Source organism: Hyperolius riggenbachi, chromosome 4 (assembly GCF_040937935.1).
Source record: "Hyperolius riggenbachi isolate aHypRig1 chromosome 4, aHypRig1.pri, whole genome shotgun sequence".
Classification (NCBI taxonomy): Eukaryota; Metazoa; Chordata; class Amphibia; order Anura; family Hyperoliidae; genus Hyperolius; species Hyperolius riggenbachi.
This window is the reverse complement of record NC_090649.1, coordinates 201742445-201762696: the sequence shown is the minus strand read 5'-3', so window position 1 is coordinate 201762696 and position 20252 is coordinate 201742445. Positions and strand designations below refer to the sequence as shown.

The window sequence follows — 20252 nt, the reverse complement described above, 5'->3', positions numbered from 1 at the left end:
ACACATCCAGACCACACAGGGCACTCCTTACTCACTCATGTTCAACACTCACATGGCTCCCTGTACCAATTAGCGCTCACATGGCACCCACTATTGTTTATCACCATCTGCTACTCATTCAGCACCCAGTACTGCATAGCACCCACTGCAAATAAACACCCAATGCAAACTGGACCTTGGTACCCACAGCAGCTTGACACAGACTGTACTTTGGCATCTTGGCACCCATTGCAACTTAGCACAATGTGGACCTTTGCATTTTACACCCACTGCATCTCGGCGCCCACTGCACCTTGGCACTTACTGCAGTTTTGCACCTACTGATGCATAGCAACCACTGCATATTGGCAACCACTGCTTCTTTGCCTGAAAAGAAGCTTCGGTGCTGATCTAGAGGGACAAAGGTTCCAGTAACGAAAGGTGAGTCTGTGCCTCCACCGAGGGCTCCACTGTGCCCACTCTAACAGTGGGCACCTATGACTGCTGATTTGAGGGTGGTGGCGCCAAAAGAGTTGGTTGGAAGGAGACAGTCTGCCTGAAACTGCTATAAAGGTGTGTGTGTGTGTGTGTAGGGGGGGAAGGTTAAGACTGCCTAATGCTTTCTGGAGAGGGGGTATTACATACACAATGTATGTAAAAGGACAAGAAAAAGACACCTAAGTAGCAGATGACCAATCATCTAAGTTGATGACCCAACATAGGCCATCAACTATATATTCAAAATAATGAAAATAATAAAAATAGATGCCAATGTATTAGCTAACATGCACCTTGTCAGCAAAGTAATAGCAAGGTTATATATAAAGAACAACTGACTCTTGGGTGCATACACAATTTAGCACGATTGATTGATTAGGGCCCCCTTTTCAAATTTGAGCACCACCCCCTTGAGGATCCTCTGCACGGCCCTGCTGCTAACAGAACTTGCCCTGTTTTGACTTGCCGTTGATTCCTGGGGGTTGATGTAAAAATGCAAATGGCTGCTGCCAGCACTTTTTACATAGATGACACATGAGTAGGTGGAATAACTGTGTGCAATAAGGAATTGGAAGACAGGAATCTACTGTATGTTATTGCTCAACTAGTTCTAAAAAAAAACACAACCTTTCTCTGCACACGATATAGATATGTGAGGTGGATTCAGTGTAACTTAACCAGTTCACCCCCAAGGGTTTTTACCCTAACGGACCAGAGCAATTTTCACCTGTCAGTGCTCCTCCCTTTTATTCCCTAATAACTTTATTACTACTTATCACAAGAAAATGATCTATACCTCATTTTTTTCTCCACCAATTAGGCTTTCTGTCGGTAGTACATTTTGCTAAGAATTTTGTTATTCTAAATGCGTTTTAATCAGGGCCGGCCCGCCCATGAGGCGGGGTGAGGCGGGTTCCTCAGGCGGCAGGAAGTGGAGGGGCGGCACCAGATGACGTGGCTGTGATAGCGGGGTGGGAGCCAGAGCCGCGGTGAGGGCAGCCCGACCTCTCCCTCCCTCTCCCCGGGCCGCTCTCCATGCTCCCCCCTCGGACTGTAGGCAGCAGAGTTAGCGCGCAGGGAAGCGCTGCTGTACACAGCTGTTACTCACCTCCCTGGATCCGATCGCCGCTCCCGCCCTGCTGGTCTCCTCTCTGCCTAGCCGGCTGATACACACGCGGCTGCTTCCTGTGTAAACAGGAAGCAGCGTGTGTATCAGCAGCGGCTACATTGCATTGCCCTCACCGCGGCTCCGGCTCCCCCCTCCGCCATTATGAGGGGGCACCTACCTACTTAACCTATACTGGACAAGCTACCTATCTATCCTATACTGGGGGGCACCTACCTAATCTAACCTATACTGGGGGAAGCTACCTAACTATCCTATACTGGGGGGCACCTACCTAATCTAACCTGTACTGGGGGCAGCTACCTATCTATCCTATACTGGGGGGCACCTACCTAATCTAACCTGTACTGGGGGCAGCTACCTATCTATCCTATACTGGGGGGCACCTACCTAATCTAACCTATACTGGGGGCCAGCTACCTATCTAACCTATACTGGGGGGCAGCTACCTATCTAACCTATACTGGGGGGCAGCTACCTATCTAACCTATACTGGGGGGCAGCTACCTATCTAACCTATACTGGGGGGCAGCTACCTATCTAACCTATACTGGGGGGCAGCTACCTATCTAACCTATGCTGGGGGGCAGCTACCTATCTATCCTATACTGGGGGGAAGCTACCTATCTAACCTATACTGGGGGGCAGCTACCTATCTAACCTACACTGGGGGCAGCTACCTATCTAACCTATGCTGGGGGGCAGCTACCTATCTATCTATCCTATACTGGGGGGCACCTACCTAATCTAACTTGTACTGGGGGCAGCTACCTATCTATCCTATACTGGGGGGCATCTACCTAATCTAACCTGTACTGGGGGGCAGCTACCTATCTAACCTATACTGGGGGTGCAGCTACCTATCTAACCTATACTGGGGGCAGCTACCTATCTATCCTATACTGGGGGGCACCTACCTAATCTAACCTGTACTGGGGGCAGCTACCTATCTATCCTATACTGGGGGGCACCTACCTAATCTAACCTGTACTGGGGGGCAGCTACCTATCTAACCTATACTGGGGGGCAGCTACCTATCTAACCTATACTGGGGGGCAGCTACCTATCTAACCTATGCTGGGGGCAGCTACCTGTCTAACCTATGCTGGGGGCAGCTACCTATCTAATCTATACTGGGGGCACCTACCTAATCTAACCTGTACTGGGGGCACCTACCTAATCTAACCTATACTGAAGGGCAGCAACCTAATCTAACCTATACTGGGGGGAAGCTACCTATCTAACCTATACTGGGGGCACTTATCTAACCTGTATTGGGGGCACCTACCTACCTAGCTAGCCTATAGAGGTGGCAACTATGCTGGCTACCTATACTGGGGGCACCTACCTAACTAACCTATACTGGGGGTACCTACCTATCTAACCTATGCTGGGGGCAACTATACTGGCTACCTATTTTGGAGGAACCTACCTAGCTAACCTGTACTGGGGGCACCTACTTATCTAACTTATACCGGGGCGGGGGGGGGGGGGGGGTGCCTGCCTATCTAACATATACTGGGGGCAACTATACTGGCTACCTATACTGGAGGCACCTACCTGGCTAACCTATACTGGGGGCAACTTTACTGGCTCACCCATGCCTGGCCACCTATACTCGGGGGGGGGGGGGGACCTATAGCTGGCTACCTATACCGGGGGGGGGGGCGCAATTTTTACACCCTCGCCCTGGGTGCATTTTAGCCTAGAAACTGCACTGTTGCCGCCGGCCTCCGAGTCCGACGACTCCGAGCTCTGCAGCCTCTCCTGTCTCCTCCAAGGCTGCACGCTGGTGACGCTGCCTAGTGCCTAAGCCTGCTGATTTGATGGCGGCGGCTGCCGCCAGCTCTGCTGCCCTGGCTGCGGCTGATTGTCATGGTCAGTCACTGAGCAGCGAGCGCCGCCGACGTGACCGTGACGATGATGATGATGAGGCTGGCTGGCTGCCGCCGGCCGCCGCTCACTGGCCCAGCGCGAGATCCCTCAGATCCGAGATGGAGCATGCCCGCCGCAGACCGCAGCCGTCTGTCCCCTGCCAGTGCAGGATGCATGCTGGATGCGGATGCCCGCCCTTCGCTGCCGCCAGACCCGGAGGGAGACCCAATCCCTGGTGAGTCAGTCACTCACTTTGCTGCGTCACTCAGGCTTTCCTTCATGGACACGGTCGGTTGTGTGGGGGATGTAATGTTATGTAGGAATATTGGCGGGGGGGGGGGGGCGCCTTTACGATCTTTGCCTCAGGCAGCAGAAAGTCCAGGACCGGCCCTGGTTTTAATGGGAAAAATACAAAAATAATGGGAAAAAAATTACTTCTCAGTTTTCAGCCATTATAGTTTAAAATTAAACATTCTCCTTTGGATAAAACCAACACATTTTATTTACCCAGTTGTCCCAATTATTAAACAGTTTAAATTATGTCCCTATCACAATGTACGGCGACAATATATTATTTTGAAGTATAGGTGTTATTTTTCAGTTTTTTTTTCTGGCCATAATTACAAGCCCCTATGTAATACATTAAAATCAATTTTCCCTAATAAAATATAGATTAAAAAAAGCTGAGTCCCTAAGGCAACTATTTATTGATTTATTTTAAGCTTATTTTTTATTTTACAAGTGGGTTTTTTTTGGAGGGGGGGAGGGTTGGAAGTGTAATTTTATTAATTTTATTAATAATGTGTATGTACCTGTATATGTATGTGTTTGTGTGTGTAATATACTTTTTGGCCACAAGATGGCGCTAGTGAACACTACGGTTATAGGAAGTGATCACTTTTTTTTTTTTTGCACTTTATTTAACTGTAACAGTTTCCTGTTTTGTGAATTCACTCCAGGCATTGCGATTGGGTAGGGGACCGCTCGGTCCTCTTCCCCAATCACTAAACACGGGATCCCGACGGAAACGGCGTCAGTAGCGGCACGCACACGTGCGGAGCGGCGGCGGGATCGCACAACGTATTAAAACGTCATGTTGCCGTTAATAGGCTAAAGCATGACGTTTTAATACGTATGCTTGTCGGTAAATGGTTAAAGTGAACCTCCAGACTAAAAATCTGCTCAGCAGCACTGAAAAGGCTTGGTGTTTCTTTAACAGTTTCACAGCATCAGAACTTTATTTTTCTTACCAAGCCTCATTTTTTGGCTGCACAGAAGCTAAGCTCCACCCATCAAAGAAAACTGCCCAGGCATTTTTCCCCTGATACTGTGCAAAGCATGATGGGATTCCTGATGTTGTTGTTCTCGTTGCCTAGCAACAGGGAGGGGTGATCAGGACACAGGACAGTTGGAACTGTGTCTCATTCTTCCTGTCACCTCCTTTCAACCAAAAAGATGGCTGCCCTCATGAAATCATAAACATTTGCCTGTTCGGGAGGGTAAGAGATTATTACCTATCTATTTTAATTAACATAACTAATGTAATTTAATGACAGAGTGTTTGTTTAGGCTGAAGTTCCTCTTTAAAGAGACTCTGAAGCGAGAATAAATCTCGCTTCAGAGCTCATAGTTAGCAGGGGCATGTGTGCCCCTGCTAAACCGCCGCTATCCCGCGGCTAAACGGGGGTCCCTTCACCCCCAAACCCACCCCCGCAAACCTTGGTCGTAGACTTGGTCGTTCCTGGAGGCAGGGCTAACGGCTGCAGCCCTTCCTCCAGTCGCGTCTATCAGCGGTGCTTCGCCGCCTCTCCCCCGCCCCTCTCAGTGAAGGAAGACTGAGAGGGGCGGGGGAGAAGCGGAGATACGCGCTGACAGACTCGCGCGGGGCAGGGCTGCGGCGGTTAGCCCTGCCCCAACCAGGAAGAGGGGATGCGCTGCACGGAGGGGGATTTGGGGGTGAAGGGACCCCCGTTTAGTGGCGCAATAGCAGCGGTTTAGCAGGGGCACACATGCCCCTGCTATCTATGAGGTCTGAAGCGAGATTTATTCTCGCTTCAGACTCTCTTTAACTGCTCTTCCTGCACCTCCCTTTTTTTATAAGAATCATTCCTGGAATATCACAAGCATAACATATTCAATTGAATTCTCTTCCAAGTACTCTGTTACGCTTACTCATTAATGGCATGATCCAATAAAACTTATATAATTTCCTGTCCCTATGGTTTTGCAGCTCTCAAGCAGTTTATCTAAGGACATATGGCAACCATAGCAAATGCAGCCTTCTGGTTTAAAGTGCACCTTTTTATTTTATAGGCATAAATATGTTCATCTCTGACGTAGGATTACATACTTAATATTCTAACTTTCTGCTCAACAATGCTCTCTTAGTGGACAGTAGAAGCATTGTCCCCTCTTTCCTGTGTAGACAAGTTACCTCAGAGATGTTTAGCAGGAGGATTTAACTGTTTAGACCATTCACAGAGGTTGTTGCACTCCCTGTAAAAGCAGGAACACAACAGAACGGAAAAGATTGTTGCGCATTATCCGTGCAATGTGTCGCAAACGGTCATGGCCGGATTTTCCATAAGGCACTGTAGGCTCACGCCTACAGGCGCCTTATGTGGGAAAGGCAGTGTATCAAACAAGGACCCGTACAATACAGAAGAAAGCTGCTGGTGTAATGCAAAGCTGCCACCAAGCACGACGGAGTGCCTTCCACATACCATATAGTATACCTGCATCAGAGGGAGGGAGGAGCAGAGCCCTGGGGGCATCTACATCGGAGGGAGGGTTTGGAGGGACAGGTGCGCAACATGGGTAAACAACGAGGAAACTAGACTGCCAGGGATATTGGGGGCTCCACATGAATAAAACTATGTATAAGGCTGCATATTCACAATTCTTACAAACAGTCCTAAACAGGGCTATTAGCCCTGGCAGCACCTCAAAGATAGCTAGACTTCTGCTGCGTCATACTGCATGCCCTGCACATAAACGGAAACTACAGTATGATTACATGGGATAGGGAATTTCCCTGTTAGGATAGACAGGGGGGTTAGCTGATGATCTCATACCTCCCAACTTTTGGGGCCAGGAAAAAGGGACACGAAGACACGCCCCTGCCACACCTATAACTACTCCCCAATTTTTTCAAAACCACTCCCCTATGTAGTTTCCCCCTCCATCCCATGCAGAGATTAGCGCATGGAGCAATGGTAGGCAAGCTATTTAAAAAATAATCACATCACGCATATGTATTAAAGGATATAAATGAGAGTAAACAGCTCTACATGAAGCGTTATGAATATATTAAATAAGAAAATAAAGACTGAAATGTGCAAAATATTAAATTCTTTATTTCTGGCAAAAAACTTCACATATCAAAAATGTTAACGCAGTGCCTACAAGTGCATAACTCTAGTCCCAGGACTGTAAATGCATAAAATCACACAACTATCCCTAACTAAGGATCTTGTATCGCAATATGGGTTGTTAATAAAAGCAATAGCACAGAGGAATGCAACCAATATGAGTGAAACATACAGGATTTCTAGCACAAGCATATTGAAAGATAAGATATCCACCTCACTATTCAGATGCTCTGTAACCAGATAGACAGGGTAGAGATCCCTGTCTCACTCTCTCTCAACTTCAAAGACATTTCTTGCCAAGCCTGGAGTTTTATGTTGTTGTGCTGCTGATGAAGTTTAGTGGGAGGCAAAGCTGCAGAGTGTGATGTGATGCATGTATTTTAGTGTTCTCTGCAAAGACTATGGGCAGTGAAACAGTTAAGTGCAAACTCTCCTACTCTGTAAAGAGGTTGGGGCATTTGCCTAGTGCCCCGTTATGCTGTGATAGAGGCTGCAAATAGTTAGTGTCACGGCAAAAAATGTGACACTTGGACGGTCTAAATTAGATCATAGGAGCCCCTGTGTTAATGAGCTAGTGCTGAAAGAATATGTGTAGGACTGGATTTTTTGCAAAGCTTAAACATGTCACAGCTTGGGGTAATACTGGATGCCAGCCTGATGCCATTAACTGGATGCCAGCCTGATGCCACTAACTCCCATCAGGAGCTTACAGGCTAGCCCCTGCCTTATATCACTGACCCCAGGAGCAGGGCAGAGGCAGACAGAGGCGAGAGAGGCTCCAGCCTCAGGGCGCAGTGTAGGAGGGGGCACACAACTCACTCAGCTATCATTCCTTTATTGTATTTAAAGCAGAGAGAAATAGAAAAGGGGAACCATGGCAGTGACTGCAAGCCAGATAACTAGAGATTAAGGTGTTGGGGGCTCTGGGGCGCCTCTTAGTCTAATGCTGGGGATACACGGTATGTTTTGTACCATGTATCGAGCCGCACGATAGATTGCGGCGCGTCCCCGCTCGTCCCCGCGTGCAGCCGGATCGATTCCCGCTCGTACCTGCGTGCGGCTTCTTATCTTCCGCTCGTTTCTTCTATTGTCCTGCCCACCGGTATCGAGCGCGGAATCGATCCGGCGGGGTATCGAACACGTCAAAAATTATCAATCGAGCCATCAGCTCGATTGATAGAAAATCGGCTCGATTGATTAAAAAACGCACCGTGTATGCCCAGCATAATAGCAACTCTTAGTCTAATAGCAATCAGTGTGTGACGGCTGGGGTGGGAGGGATGGAAGGGTGCACTTTGGTGTCTCAGCCTTGGGTGCTGGAGGACCTTGTTCCGGCTCTGCCCAGGAGCTTACACCCTAATTATTGTCACAAGTCACTAAAGGTGCGTACACACTCACTGCAAAAGGAAACGATGGGTCGGCCGGACCCTCCCTCTGGGCGGTCTTTAGCCGACAGTATGCACGTGTGTACACGCTGTCGGCGGACTGATAAGGCTGTTTCTGAGCGATCCGCTAAGAGTTAAAAAATAGCTTGTTAAAGTGATCCTTAAGTCTATCCAAAAAAATGAGATTTACTCACCTGGGGCTTCCCTCAGCACCCTTCAGCCTCCTGGCCGCAATAGCAGCATAGGGGACGATATTATGGCTGGAATCGCGAAGAATCACTCGCGTTCCCATGCCTGTCGGCCGGTGACGGCCAAACCGGAAGTGTTCGCTGGCGTGTCCTGGAGCATCGGAGCGGGGCTGCTAGGGCACCGATTGGCTGCAGGGGGCTGAGGGAAGCCCCAGGTGAGTAAATCTCATTTTTTTGAATAGACTTAAGGATCACTTTAAAGAGTAACTGATAGCCATAGAATCCAAGATAATTTAACCTTTTCTAGCTGTTAAATAAGTAAAAAGGATGCTAATCAGACAATGCAATCAAGTTCTAAATCACTCTTACTTTCATTTTTTAATAGAATATCACCCCCCATGTCCCCTGGCTCCTTAATTCGTACATCTGCCACAAAAAGGAAGTTGCCGGGCATTTTTTCCATCTTTAAATTCCTCCTCCCACTAGTTATTACCCTCTGACAGTTAGTTCAGCCTGATTGGCTGAAACCTCTATCCCTCCCATTTACCCCTCCCACACCTCTGTTCCTCTCTGATTGGCCACCCTCTTCTTCTCCTCTGTGGTAGCTTTGGCACAGGGAGGGGGGTCAGCACCTGTCTTCTGTCACTGTCCTTGGCCTCCCTCCTGAATTGTGCCACCGTCTGCCCCCTCTACCATAATACCGACGCATCCGCTCCCCCCTCAGCATCCTCTCTTCTGTCTTCTTCCCGCAGCATTACACAGCTTAGCGGGGAGGAATAAAGCAAGCGCACACAGACTCACCTCCATATGGTTCCAGGTGCTGAAGATCTCGACTATACTCTGCACTACCGCATGGAACCATAAGGAGGTGAGTTTGTGTGCACTTGCTTTATTCCTCCCCACTAAGCTGTGTAATGCTGCCGGAAGAAGACAGAAGAGAGGATGCGGAGGGGAGAGTAAGGGAGGAAATGACATCAGGATTGTCTTCATGTTTGTGGGAGCCAAGATGGCCCCTGCCAAGAACATAGTTTTCTTTATTTTACTAAATAACATTCACTGAAGTCAAAACGTGGACAGTGCAATACATGTGTTATGTAAGCAGAGCAAGTAATTATCTACTTACTTATGTGTTTTTCCCTGACATAGTATGGCTAATAGTTCCTCTTTAATCTCCCTGGCGGTAACCCCGTATGAGAGACGGGGTGGAAAGCCGCAGCAATTCTCTCCCTGGCTAGCAATGATCGGCGCTCCCCCCGCTGTCTCAATCTCCCGCAGGAGACATCCGCTGCAGCTCTGGCAGCTTTCCGATCTCTGCCCGTCCTCTGCCCATCTTCTCCCCGATCTCCCCCGGTCCAACTGCCGCTCCCCCTGTCCTCTCCCTCTTTGATCGCTTTGCCCCGGCCCCCAGCGTGATGACGTCATCAGCGTGATGACGTCATCGGCGCCTGATCGGCGCTAGAAAAAAAATGAATTAAAAAAAAAAAAAAAGATAATAAAAAATTAGAAAAATAAATGTAAATAAATAAAATAAAAATTATAAAATAAAGTAACACACAAACACACACACACACACACACACACACACACACACACACACACACACACACACACACACACACACACACAGGATTCGTCACTTGATGTCAGAGATTGCAGTACACCTCAAGCTCCGCCACAGAGATTCGCATTCACTGGTTCACCAGGTTTGAAGGTGGAGGTGGAGGTGGAAGGCAGCGACCCCTTGACGTACCTGAAATTGTTTCTGACAGCCGACGTCATCGACAAAATTGTTACCGAGACAAACAGGTTCGCAGAGCAGCAAATGGCGACTTCACATCTGAGGTGTTCCAGAGTCAGAGCATGGGAACCGGTGACCTCAGATGTCATTTGGCAGTTCCTGGGCCTAATCATCCTACAAGGAGTTGTGGGGAAACCAATGCAGAAAATGTATTGGTCCACCAATCATTTACTGGCTACTCCTTTCTTTGGATCCGTCATGTCGGAATATAAATTTTCTTTGATCATGAAGTTCCTACATTTTACAAATAAAGAGGAATATGACGAAAACACACATCCGGCACCGAAACTTCGTAAAATTTGAGATGTAAGCCAACTTATAATGAGGAACTTCAAGTAGACCTATGTGCCTAAGAGAGACATCAGCATCGATGAAAGCCTCATGGCATATAAGGGACGGCTCAGCTGGATACAATGTATCGCGTCTAAAAGGGCATGATTTGGGATAAAATCTTATCGCCTGTGTGAATCCAGCTCTGGATATATATGGAATGCCGTTATCTACACAGGAAAGGGGACAACATTTAGCGAGACTTTCCGCAGCTATGGTCTGGCCACGTCCTCTGTCCTGACACTTCTCGAGCCACTTCTAAATCAGGGCTACTGTGTCACAACCGACAACTTTTATACCTCTCCAGAGCTAATTGAGGTCCTTGTGCATAACCGAACTGATTGCTATGGCACAGTTAGGCCTAACAGGCGCGACATGCCACCGTCATTTGGCACTGGCACATTGTGGCCTGGCAAAAAGGCAAAATTCTGGCGCTGAGATGGCGGGACAAAAAAGACGTGTGTCTGATGAGCACCGTGCACAATACCGCCACAGTGACGGTCCACACAAGAGGTGGGAAAGAGGTCGTTAAACCACAGCTTGTGTTAGATTACAACAACACTATGGGAGGCGTGGACAAAACTGATCTGGAGACCACCTTCTATCCAGCGATGCGGAAGCAACAAAAAAAATATTATAACAAAATTTTCCGTCATCTTCTGGAGCAGTGTCTATGGAACTCCTATGTGCTCTTCAAAAAATATAGCGACCAGCCCGGGATTCACGCTGACTTTATTTGGAAAGTTGTGGAGTCCATATTTGCTAGACACCAAAGTTCACCCACAACGGCGAGGAGACCTGGACGTCATGGTGCTGGAGTGGTAAATCCAGAACGCCTGATTGCACGCCACTTTGTGGAATACGTCCCGCCGACAGAAAAGAAGGCAACACCAAGTCGGATGTGTGTGGTTTGCTGCTCAAAGAGGGACAGCAGTGGCAAAAAAATAAGAAAAGAGACCAGGTTCCACTGTCCTGACTGACGTGGGTCTTTGTGCAGTCCCATGTTTCAAGATTTATCACACCCGGGAGCTTTATTCGTTTTTTTTTCTGATTAGCATTACATTTTTTATTTGTATTATTTTTTTCATGCAAAAAAGTATGAGTTTATTTGCATTACCCTTTCATGCTAAATTATCTGTGGGGATGTGCAGATTTATTATACCCGGGAGTTTTATTCGCTTTTTTTCTGATTTGCATTATTTTTTCATGCAAAAAAGTACGAGTTTATTTTTATTACCCTTTCATGCTAAATTAACTGCAGTACTGGGTTTATGATCTTGTTATTTATTAATATGTCTGAATTTTATGTTGTGCATTTTTTGAAATGTAAGGGAGTTTATAAATCCTTGCATTGAAAAAAAAAAAAGTAGTTGCGTCCGTCTATTTATTACTAAAACTCTTAGCACTAGTTAAAATTAGATATGAGTAGGTTATTGCTATTTGCTGAAAATTACAGGTCAAAAGAAAACACCACATTTCCATCACAAAAATTGTACCGCTTTCAGGAAGTAATTCCAGCAGTAATCATACCGCCAAGGAGGTTAAGGATTACCACTGTGCAATGCACATATAGAGGTGTTCATTATCAGCATAGCACCAATAAAAAGCCAATAAGATGGATGGAGGATGGACCTTAGTGGGCCCCCCTGGCTCAAGGGCCCCGGTGTGGTCGTATCCCCTATTGTTACGCCACTGAACCGAGCCTAATAGCGAATGTGTCCCGAGCAGACAGGTGTATTGGTAAGAGCAGCTCTCAGTGTACCTTCAGAAATCCGATCTAACAATCCTTATAATGGGTTCCCGAGTGCAGAAACCACAGAAGGCTATTCAGCAAGGTTCTCTATAACAGACACTCCTCAAGTATTCTGCTGAATCATTATGCTTACCGTGTTTTGCAGGAAGAATGTGAACCTTCTGGTCCTGGGTGTTTTCCAGCTGGCCTTCCTGAAACCAGTCTTCAATATCATTGGCGTGATCCTCTTTGCTGATGGAATTTATAATGTAGAAGATGTGAGTTTCTTATTTTACCTCTGCAAACTCCATTGAGAAATCTGTGTAGTTATGTATGGTAGAATGAATTATAGATCTATACAATGCTACTGAGAGGCTCTGTTTGTAGTGAGTGATGACCAGAATTCAGATACACGATTTTCCCCTCCAATTTAAAATCACGATTGGCAATTGTATAAGGGTTCTTTCACATTGACTCCGCTGCATTGCAATAAAATCGCAAAGCAACGTAGCCAGTAAAGTTGCATTACGCTGTATCATTGCAGTGCGACCATTTAGTGAGGCATATGGTACAATGAAAGTTTGTTTATGTATAGGTATTCAAGGTATAGGTGCGCCCAGTACAGGTAGTCAGGTATAGATGACCCCAGTATAGGTTGCCAGGTACAGGTGCCCCAGTATAGGTTGCCAGGTACAGGTGCCCCCAGTATAGGTAGCCAGGTATAGGTGCCCCAGTATAGGTAGCCAGGTACAGGTGCCCCAGTATAGGTAGCCAGGTGTAGATGCCCCAGAATAAGTAGCCATGTATAGGTGCCCCCCAGTATAGCTAGCCAGGTATAAAAGTGTCCCTAGTATAGGTAGCCAAGCATAGGTGCCCCAGTATAGGTTAGCCAGGTATAGGTCCCCTCATTATAGGAGCCAGATATAGGTGCCCACAGTATAGATAGCCAGGTATAGGTGCCCCCAGTATAAGTAGCCATCTATAGGTGCCCCCCCCCCCCCTAGCTTTGGCAGGTTGGGGGATTACAGTGAAGGAGGAGGGCGCAGCGGGCACACAGGGACTCAGCCGTGGGGAGGGGGCCTGACTCCTCCCTTTCCTTGGGCCCCCTTCTGTGTCCCCTCCATTGAGAAGATGTTTGGCTGCGGTAAGCCTCATAGTGCAAACTCACCTTCCAGACTTCATGCGACGTTCGAAAAATCAGCTGTTTTCAGCATTACCGAATGCGGTGATGCTTGATGAATTGAAGGCATTATTGCGTTTCAAATCACTGTTGAGTTTCTAGTGCAATGTTAGGCCCACGCTGCGCAAGCAGCATATTTTATGACCGCAGTGTACTTTAAAAATTAGGCAGGTAAACACCAAATATTTAAGGCCTCTGCCACAGTAGCTGAAAATAATAATATTTAGACAGGTAAACATGGCGGCCATTCTAAAGAAGTTAATTTGGAAAATCTAGAAACCAAAAGTGATTTTTCACGCTTACACATTAAAAATGTTTCCCCCCAAAATATGTATTTTATGCAAAGGCTTTTCTGCATAAAATAATAAAATACATATTTTTGGGGGGAAATTGATCCCCCTCTGCCATGCCAGTGTTCCGGTTTTTGGATAGTTTTGACACCTTGTTAACCTCCTTAGCGGTAACCCTGAGTCAGGCTTGGGCCGGAAATCTGCAGCTCAGAGCGGTAACCCCAAACCTCAGTGAGGGTAGCCGCCAGGAGGCATGTGCAGAGCCTGTGTGTAGCGGGCATTTGTAACTCACCTACCCCGGAATCCAGATGCTGGAAGCTATTCTTCTTCCTGTCCTCGGAGGCTCTCGGTCCCTCTGGTGAGATTGTGGTTTGTCACATGGTGACAGGCAACAGTCTCACTATAGGGGTAGAGCGCCACCTGGTGGATGGAGGGAGGATTGCAGCACTGGATCCAGGGGAGATGAGTCTGTGTAGGGGCTGGCACAGATCTCACTGCGGTACTAATTTTTTAGTGATTTTAGGGACTAAAAGCTTGTGAAAAAAATTGCACCGCTTTTAGACCCTAAAATCCAGAAAGAATCATACCACCAGGGAAATTGTGATTGCAAATATGTCCTGAAGGTTTTAGAAGTTGGCCTTCCATTAAAATCAATGGGATCCGCTGCAATCCTTTGATCCGCAAACATTTAATCATGGATGACGTCCATCACTATTCACTGCCACTGTAAACGCAGGCAAAGTTACCCTGTTAATGTACATCGAGCTGTTTGTTACTGCCTCAGAACCCATTGTGCCGCACTCAATGTGAAAGCCTCATAGGAATATCATTGCATTGTGTTGTGATACGATGATGTTGTCCATTGCAAAGGCCCTTCAGCCATAATTATACAAGTCTAATTGTGGTCACCTGTGAGCAGTGCATGGTTGTCACTACTGTAATTCCTTTACATTGGCATTCACTTGAATGTAGTAATACATCATCCATGATAGTTATTTCTCCCTAGAAAAAGTAGCAGGTGAGGTAAAATGCATGTCAAAATCACCGTTCCACCTCCCAAGCCTCTGTATTCATTCTCTTATAGGTTGTCTTAGCAGACAAAAGGGAAAATCAGAAACGCAACCTTATTATCTTCACTTTAGCCATAGAAACCTGTATCTCTGGAACATGTCCTCATTTTGACATATCTTTTTCACATACAGAATGTGCTTCCTAGAGTTGTTATCTGCTATAAATCCTGGGACCCACTAGCAGGGCTGTGGAGTCGGTCCAAAAATCCACCGACTCCGACTCCTCAGTTTAGGATTCCACCGACTCCGACTCCTCTAATTTGCATATTACAATTTTGTTTTTTAAAAGTATGTAATATGAAATTCGTCTCTTAACTGCCAACGCTTAGGAATTTTACAAGACAACTGAAGTGAGAAGGATATGTAGATTACTATATTTATTCCTTTTAGACCAAAACTAGTCCTTGGTAAGAGTACTTGTAAAAGGTACAAATCGGAACAAAGAACATCTATCAGGCCCTAGGCAATGTAAGTGTGGGTACATGTAAGAATGATGTGCAGGTACTCTGCAGGGGAATGAGGAGATTGTAAACAGACAACACCTCTGTGTTCAATGTGCACAGCATTCTCAGTGGATTCCCTGCAGCTCTGTGGGGAGTGCATATGTAGAGTATAGTACTACTGTGTAACAAAGTAAACCTGAGACAGATGAAATTAAAGTTTTATACATACCTGGGGCTTCCTCCAGCCGCCTTCAGGATAATCAGTCCCTCGTTGTCCTCCTCCACCACCTGGATCTTCTGCTATGAGTCCAGGTACTTGAGCCAGTCGGGCGTAGTGCGCATGCACACACTCCGCCGCCAGGAGCATACTACACCTGTGCAGCACTATTGCGCAGGTGCAGAATGTTCCTGGCTGTGGGAGCGGCATGCAGCCGGACAGCGCTGACTGGCTGAATTACCAGGACTCATAGCAGAAGATCCAGGTGGTGGAGGTGGACAGCGAGGGACTGATTAGCCTGAAGGGGGCTGGAGGAAGCCCCAGGTATGTATAAAACTTTACTTTTCATCCGTCTCAGTTACCCTTTAATTTGTAATCACCAAACCAAATTTTAATAACATATCAAATTATTTTATTTCATCAGCAAAGGGAGTGCATACATTTGCATAAATCAGCATCAATGCAGAAGTATTTCCATCTCGTTGACCATCTCTATCAGTGACACAGCTACACATCAGGCTTTATTCTTACAGCATAGATGTTATTTAGTATATATAAGAGATTCCTGTGTACACATCATATATACAGTCACAATCAGATATGTATATCTGACCTTAAAAATACGGGGACTGCTTTATTGAAGCAGCACAAGTAACTAATTTTGATTGGTTTATTTCATTTTTGTGGACTAAGCACAGCTATTACTGTATATATACATTATTTTTAATGACTATTATCTGAGAAATAGAACATTTTATCATATTTTCTATTTTAATTACAGTTACAAATTCATTAGGAGTCGGAGTCGGTGCATTTTTTCCCGACTCCGACTCCAGGCACCCAAAATTGCCCGACTCCACGACTCCGACTCCACGACTCCGACTCCACAGCCCTGCCCACTAGCAGTGCTTTTCAAAGCACCAGTGATTTGTAGAGCTCTTGCTAATGCAATGCTATGGGGGATTTCTTAAACAATCACATCCCTCAAGTGGGATCACACCCATAGCATTACATTAGCAAGAGCTTTTCAAATCACAGGCGCTTAGAAAAGGCTTTGAAAAGCGCTGCTAGTGGATTCCAGACCTTATATTGATGTAAACTGAAGTCGTTAATGTTGCAGCAAGCATAACTGTTATATTCTGTATTCTGTGTCTTGCAGCTTTCCAGCAAAAGCATTGCCCTTTGGATGAATGTAAGTCTGGGATTCAGTACAGTTATAGCACTGTGGCCAATTGGGATTCTTTTCCGACATGCTAAAGCTCACTTGAAGGATTATAACGTTGGGAAAAAGTATGCAATCTTTCAGGTAAATGTATATGTTACATAGTGTCACAATAAGCTCTAATGTTTCATAAATGAAATAGTGAGGCTAGGTTCACAGTGGGAATTGTGTTGTGTTCCCTGTAACAGTGGGAATGCAACACAACGGAATGGGAAAGTGCGCCACATGTTGTCCATGCGTTGTGTCACATGCAGTGAAGCATAAAGTCAATGAAAAGTATGCTTCACTGTACTGTTTACGTGGTTGTTATGCGGTAAACGCACTGCATGCAGTGTGATACAATGCCGCACTCTGCTATACCACACAACGTCCACACTGTGAATGTCACCTTGCTTTTACATTGCGACGTTCTGCACTACAACACAGCCGTTAGGATGCACCACTGTGAATGTAGCATTACACATGAGTGACATTTTTATAACATTGTGTTCTACTGACCCTCAACCACCATTTTGTAGTATCTCCTTTCTTTCACTAGGTCTTAATTGCAAAGAAAATTCAGATACAAACATAGGTACAGTACAGTGTATAGAAAACAATGAAGGTTACCTCCAACATTGCAATGATAAGGACACAGTATTTTATTTATATAGCGCCGACCTATTATGCAGCGCTGTACAGAGTATATTGTCTTGTCACTAACTGTCCCTCAGAGGGGCGCACAATCTAGTTCCTACATAGTTTAGCGACAATTTAAGGGGAAGCCAATTAACGTATCTGTATGTTTTTGGGGATGTGGGAGGAACACGGGGAGAACATACAAACTGCTTGCAGATGTTGTCCTGGCTGGGATTCAAACCGCGGACCCAGCACTGCAAGGACCCAGCGCTAACCACTACACCACCATATGCTGCCACACTGTACTGCCTACCCTGCCTGCCCAAGAAAAAACATAAAAAACAAAGCAAAATGGGGCAATGATCAAGGTTATAACAACAAACTGTTCCATCTCATGGTACAAAAAACAGAGCATAAAATCTCATAACAATAAACATAAAGAAGAGGAAAGAAAGATTCCCAGGTCGATCCTAAACTCAAAGACTCATCAAGCTAAAAAGGCTAGCTCTAGACCAGTCCTCCCAATTAGCATGTTATAGTAAATTGGTGTCATGTAAAGTATGATATAAATAGTCCATAACACGTTCTGTATCTCTTCCACTCTATGTAAAATTTGTGAGGTAGTAACCCCCCCCAGTTTCCCAGTTTCTAGCAATAAGTAGAGATGGCCCGAATGGTTCGCCCGGCGGGTAGTCCACGCGGATATCAGCTACCCGCACCCATGGCATGTAGCGAACACATGGAGCGTTCGACCCGCCTCTTATACCTTGTCATTGGGCTAAACTTTGACCCTCTACATCACAGTCAGCAGACACATGGCAGCCAATCAGGCTGTACTCCCTACTGCACTCCTGCCCCTCCCTATAAAAACGCTGTAGCGTCGGCCATGTTCTCACTCTGCTGATCTTGCTATAGTGAGAGGAAGGGAGAGACATTTGGAGATAGGGAAAGCGATGGTTAGGCTGTTGCTAGCTTGCTCCTTGCTCAATCTTGTTGCTGAAATCACCCCACAAAAAGCTCTTTTGAGAGCTAATATTCTTCTGATTTTTTTTTTGTGTGTGTAACACAGACAGGCATAGATACAGCCCTGTCACAGCTCGGCCATGCTGTAGTGTGCCCGGCCCACACTCTGTATTAACATTGCATATCTTTTCACTGCTTTTGTCATTTAACTTACTAAAGCATAGCTGTCTTTGTGGGTGACACTGCATATACCTAGAGCCCACAGACAGTTGCCAGCCAAGCTAGCTGGGATTTGTAGTCCCACCACTGGCAGCACACTATTATACCAGTGCATACCTTTCCACTGTATCTGTGATTGAACGTACTATACCATAGCTCCCTTTGTGGGTGACACTGCATACAGCCCACAGAGAGACAAGGACTGTGTGTGTGTGTGTGTGTGTGTGTGTGTGTGTGTGTGTGTGTGTGTGTGTGTGTGTGCGTGCGTGCGTGCGTGCGTGCGTGCGTGCGTGTGTTTGTGTGTGTTTGTGTGTGTTTGTGTGTGTGTGAGTGAAACTGCATACAGGGCAGGCCACAGTCATTGCTGGGCCTTGCAGTTCTACTATCGTCTTCTATCTATTACAAGCCAGCACACTGTCTATCATCATAAGCAGTGCTTAACTTGCAACTGTATTTGTTATTGAAAGTACTATATAGGATATCTCTCAGTGTGTGTTAAAGTACAGTAAATGTATTTCTTTTTTACTTTGTTATAATTAAAAATTGGAACAATTTAACAGTCAACATTTGTAGATGGTCAGGGCTGAGGTGACAGGTGAAGTTTTCTGGGTTCATTACACATACAGTATGTAGTGAGCAGACTTGCCCTCCATTCCAATAGATCCTCGTTAAAGGATTTCAAGTGTACTCCAATTACAGGGCCTCGAAAGAGTCCTGTATTGTTATTTTTCGTCACTACCTCCCCGAGTCAGGAGTGGCTAATTTGCGCGCCTGCTGCCTTCCTTGGATGTGGTGGTAGCCGTTTCTCAGGCTCCCTCTCCAGAATCGAACCCTGATTCCTGACCCCGTTACCCATGGTCACCATGGTAGTGAAAGTACCATCGAAAGTTGATAGGGCACAGGGACGTGCGATCGGCCCAAGGTTAACTAGATGCACAGTACAGGTCAGCTCTTGTCGGCAGGTATTAGCTGAGCTCTGGAATTACCACAGTTATCAAAGTAACATATCAGATAAAATAAACATTGTAGAGTTCAATAAATAATTTTACATTTTTCAATCAATCAAAAAAAACTTATTTTTCAATTTTCATCTACATGGCCTGCACTCTCGCCAATGTGTGCACGAGCACGGCTATCACTACACAAACATTGCTGCCCAGAGGATTGACATTTTATAAGAATACACTAAATGCCATTGACATAAAAGTAGGTCCTAGTACAGTGGCTCCACCTCTCACCCGCCCACCAAAAGGCGGCCTAACCTAGGAGCAAATAGTAGTACAGGTAACCACTGCATGTAAATGTGGCCCAACACTACAAGGGAAATATCAATTTCCATGTCTGTAGCAATCTCAGGGTTTAAAACACTTTACATTCCTGAATGCTGCCAACAACACAATATATGCATACAATAGTTTAAAAAATATAAGCGGTAGTACTTCACGTAATATGTGCAAAATGATTCCAGACATAAATATATCCCACCCTTAGGATATATCTCCTCATCCATGGGTGTATTTTTAGGAGTGTTTATCCCTGTGCTTTGCTTGTCTTTACTGCCAGTTAGAAGGGAATGTACATATTTTGAAAGCCACAAAGGCATGTAGTACCTTTTTCTTACTACAGAAATGATGCATTTGGAGAAAAACATTGCCAAAATGCAGCAGACAGGATTTCTTCAAATATATGTATTTTACCACAGTTTGGAAATACAGTGAGGCCGGTTGCACATCAGAAACCAGCGTTAT

The 20252-nt window shown here is 45.9% G+C and overlaps 1 protein-coding gene across 1 annotated transcript in view; it reads left to right on the top strand.

The window, feature by feature from the left end:
• The window catches only part of SLC51A (solute carrier family 51 member A), a 59663-nt gene that overhangs the window by 27652 nt on the left and 11759 nt on the right, over positions 1-20252 (top strand). The window contains exons 6-7 of the mRNA XM_068281234.1: positions 12449-12560; positions 16642-16788. Of these exons, the coding sequence (XP_068137335.1) occupies positions 12449-12560; positions 16642-16788 (259 nt within the window). The remainder of the gene's footprint in view (positions 1-12448; positions 12561-16641; positions 16789-20252) is intronic.